This window comes from Triturus cristatus, chromosome 3_2, assembly GCF_964204655.1.
Source record: "Triturus cristatus chromosome 3_2, aTriCri1.1, whole genome shotgun sequence".
Taxonomy (NCBI): Eukaryota; Metazoa; Chordata; class Amphibia; order Caudata; family Salamandridae; genus Triturus; species Triturus cristatus.
The window spans coordinates 816,119,012-816,123,455 of record NC_140584.1 but is presented as its reverse complement, the minus strand read 5'-3'; the positions used below and the strand labels follow the sequence as shown (position 1 = coordinate 816,123,455).

The window sequence follows — 4,444 nt, the reverse complement described above, 5'->3', positions numbered from 1 at the left end:
CAGGGTTTAGTTTTGTTCTACCTCAACTCTAAACATTCCACGCGACGTGAACCCAGCAGCCAATTGGAAAGCAGCAGTAAAAACAACAAAAATAGCGATTGGACCGGCAAAACTGCTGCGCACGCCCTCGCCTGGTGCTCCTTCACTCCACAGTTTTATTGAATGGGAACTGGGAATTGGAGGGGGGAGGGGCGACCATTCCCTTTATAACGCCGTATACACACTCGGCGCGCGGTTGATTCGAAGTCTCGCGGACTAGGAAGTGGTCGTGCGGCGATTTAAAGTGTTGTGGCAGCTGTGGCGAAAAACACTGATGCTACTCCTACCTGTCAACCGAGTGAGTACTCCGCTGAAGAGCAAGGAAAGAGACGCCGGGCAGAAACCGAAAAGACAATTCGCCAACGGAAAGTTAGGTGAAAGGCGACCTCGGACATGAAAGCATCATGCCTTACTGGAGTTTAACTTTCTTTCTCTAGAGATACTGCAGGAAGAGGGGAGATCGCTGCCTGGTAAGCCTTCCTTCCTGGACTGACACCTAGCCACTCCTCGGTGCGACCAAAAACCGTTATACTTGTGCTCGGCTCCACGAAAAGGAAACTTCGTGCCACCAACTGGATTACATTGGGCACATTTTAAAACTTGTTTTAAAGAAGAGCGCAGATTCCACAGAAAAGTTTGTTTTTCCGGGGGGAAAAAGAGTTTTGCCGAACCTGAAAGTTTTTGGGGGGAACTTGAACGGTAAAGAGAAACTAAAGATTTGGCTACAGCCCAAGAAACTAACTGGACATACTTCAGAAACCAGACAGCACTGTCTCAAAGGTACGAACATACCCCCGTTATTTTCTCAAGTGCCACATGTGCTGAAGGGAGTACGCCATTCTGGACTGATTGCTTTTGGGTACTTTTTCAGTTTGCCTTGTACTGCACGTTCCTCTCGAGCCTCCACGGACTGCCGTAAACTTGTTGGAGTTGCCCTGAGGCCGGCAAACGTCTCACCGGGGATGGCGCCTCCCCCAGCCCTACTGTTGCTACTGGTCCTGGGGCTCCCTGCCCGCGCCGCCCAGCCTTACCACGGCGAGAAGGGCCTCTCCATCCCGGACCACGGGTTCTGCCAGCCCATCTCCATCCCGCTGTGCGCCGACATCGCCTACAACCAGACAATCTTTCCCAACCTGCTGGGCCACGTAAGCCAGGAGGACGCCGGGCTGGAGGTGCATCAGTTCTACCCGCTGGTCAAGGTGCAGTGCTCGCCGGAGTTGCGCTTCTTCCTGTGCTCCATGTACGCGCCGGTGTGCACCGTGCTGGAGCAGGCCATCCCGCCCTGCCGCTCCCTGTGCGAGCGGGCCCGCCACGGCTGCGAGGCGCTCATGAACAAGTTTGGCTTCCAGTGGCCGGAGCGGCTGCGCTGCGAGCTCTTCCCGGTGCACGGCGCCGGCGAGATATGCGTGGGCCAGAACAGCTCGGAAGCGCCCACCGGCCTGCCGCCCACCCCTGCGCCCTCGGCAGGCGCCTCGGACCCGACGCCTTCCGGCTGCCCGCTGCACCTCCGGGTGCCCCCCTACCTGGGCTACCGCTTCCTGGGGGAGCGCGACTGCGGCGTCCCGTGCGAGCCGAGCCGCCCACACGGACTCATGTACTTCTCTGAGGCCGAGGCGCGCTTCGCCCGGGCCTGGGTGGGCAGCTGGGCGCTGCTCTGCGGACTCTCGACGCTCTTCACCGTGCTGACCTACCTGGTGGACACCCGGCGCTTCCGCTACCCCGAGCGGCCCATCATCTTCCTGTCCGGCTGCTACCTGATGGTGGCGGTCGCCTACGGCGCGGGCTGGGCGCTGGGGCAGCGCGCGGCCTGCCTGGAGCCGGCCGGGCCCGGGGGCTGGCGCACCGTGGTGCAGGGCACCAAGCGCGAGGGCTGCACGGCGCTCTTCATGCTGCTCTACTTCTTCGGCATGGCCTCCTCCGCCTGGTGGGTCGTGCTCTCGCTCGCCTGGTTCCTATCGGCAGGTCTCAAGTGGGGCCGGGAGGCCATAGAAGCCCAGGCTCAGTGGTTCCACCTGGGGGCCTGGGCACTGCCGGCCGCGCAGACCATCGTAGTGCTGGCGCTGGGCCGGGTAGACGGGGACCCCCTCAGCGGCGTCTGCTACGTGGGCCTAAGCAGTGCCCCTGCGTTGCGGGCCCTGGTGCTGGGGCCCCTCGCAGCCTACCTGGCGGCTGGCACTGCCTTCCTGCTGGCCGGCTTCGTGTCTCTTTTCCGGATCCGCACCGTTATGAAGAGCGGTGGTTCGCAGACTGACAAGCTGGAGCGGTTGATGGTGCGCATTGGGGTGTTCAGCGTGCTCCACACAGTGCCCGCCGCCCTACTGCTGGCCTGCCTCTTCTACGAGCAGGCCTCCCGAGGGGCCTGGGAGCGAGGCTGGAGGCTGCAGACCTGCAAGAGCCTGGCCGTTCCCTGCCCGCCGCAGGGGCCTTCCCCTCCAGCAGGCCCGGACTTCACCGTCTTCATGATAAAGTATCTCATGACAATGATTGTGGGCATCACCTCCGGCGTCTGGGTCTGGTCCGGCAAGACCCTGCAGTCCTGGCAGAGCTTCTACCACAGGTTGAGGGGCACAGGGAAGGGGGAGACGACAGTATGAGCTCATGGCCTATAAGACTTGAATACTGCACTGTCAAGGGTGCACAGAACTTGGACATCGGTGTGGCCTTTCTGAATGGCAATAAGCGGGGCTTGTAGGGTCTGGCCTAAAACCGTGTATGTTGGACAGTGAACTGGGGGGCGCACAGCAGTCCCCGAAGCCTTACCTTGTACCACTGTGCGTGGAACTGTGACAGACCCATTTTTCAGGAAATACGATGACTTTAACTGGACTCCTGCATTCCATCTTATCCGCTGCTCATTACTTGAATGCTCATCAGTCCTATTGTACACGACCCTCATCTCCCCAAAGTTATGTGAAGATGCCCATCCTTGTAATGTGGGTTATCTTCAGGACAAGTAACTTGAAATATCCACACGAACTCTGCTACATTACAGCCACTGCGGCTACCAGCAACGCTGCTCTGTAATGACATTGTACCGAACCTACTGTTTTGGCTGCAAGGGGAAGTGATGTTTAGATTCTTCTTTTCTTTTGGCTTTGTAAGTAAGGAGTCCTCTAATGCTGTTGTTTGCTTTATTATTTCATGCGAGCATGGATACACCACTCCTAGAATCTTAACTTTTAATGAGCGTATTTGCATACGTGTTTTTTTGTGCTGGTTTTTTTTTCTTTTTCCTTACTCTGGTAGCAATATGTTGAAACAGTTCTTAAAGTGAAATTTGAAGGCGGATTCAATATGGAAAATGAATCCCCCTGCTACCTAGCCGTTCTTTTGTTGGGTTTGTGTGTCCGCAGATCTCGATAGAAATACTCAACAGAGCGTCATTAGGCTAATTGAATCGCTGTTCCTTATCGGTAATGTTACTTATTAGATGATTTGCACCATTGATTGATTCTGGGTGTTACTACCTCCACGTTCAAAAATGAAAATTCGAGTAGGTTTTACATAAGGCATGTCTCGGACTTTGTTGTCCTACTTTATCATTGTCCTGGCACCGCTATACTTCCACCACGCGGTGTCACCGGCGCGCTTCTGTAGCTAGCCTTATGCATGGGTGCATTGAAGATGACTGGTGTGCCACGGTTCACTTCCCTTTCGAACGACTTCTTGGCCACTTGTAATGGTTTAATAACTCTTGTAACAAACGATAGACTTTGGTTTACATCTTTAGTCAGTAATGTTAGTATTGTGGCATCAGAATTCTCGTAATTTGTTCATAACGAAATACATATACTCTTCTGCCCCGATCTTCAGGGACCAGTTACCATTGTAGTGTCTTTATGATTGTCACAGGCGTCCAGTTTACACTATTTGCACACCGCACGCACGAATGCTAAATACGTCTCCTTTTTTGTTTGTTTTTAGCAAACTGTCCAGATATTTTGAGAGGAAAACCCTGCTTTCTTTACAAGAATGAATGTTTAAAAGAAGCCAAACGTTTTGCTGCACCTGTATATGTACATATATATATTGTAAATATGCTGTTTTGTACGAAGATATATATGTATTTATAATGTTTTTACCTCTATTGCCCTGCAAGAGATGCAAGCAGTTTCACAATTAAGGCTAGACAAATAAACATCTTTTACAAAAATACTATGTGATTAATGTCTGCCCTCCCTTTGCTCTCATCCATTTCATTCTGTGAACAGTTGCAGTATTTTTCTGTAGCACATGGCATTAAACTGCCAAAGACATTCACAGCCAAATGGAAGTCGTGAACACCATGCAAGAACCTTCAGTTAATGATACACCTATGTAACCTGCCCTGCTACCAAACCCGACTAACCCACTGTGATGTTTTGCTGGTGAGATGCTCAACAAAAGGTGATCTGTTTTTCCCATC

At 53.3% G+C, this 4,444-nt stretch overlaps 1 protein-coding gene across 1 annotated transcript; it reads left to right on the top strand.

Moving 5' to 3' along the window:
* Nucleotides 1–225: 225 nt before the first annotated feature.
* FZD7 (frizzled class receptor 7) lies at nt 226–4,192 on the top strand. Its single transcript, XM_085648974.1, has one exon. The coding sequence runs from the start codon at nt 1,002–1,004 to the stop codon at nt 2,631–2,633; it is 1,632 nt and encodes a 543-aa protein (XP_085505100.1). The 5' UTR covers nt 226–1,001; the 3' UTR covers nt 2,634–4,192.
* The last annotated feature ends 252 nt before the right edge of the window (nt 4,193–4,444 follow it).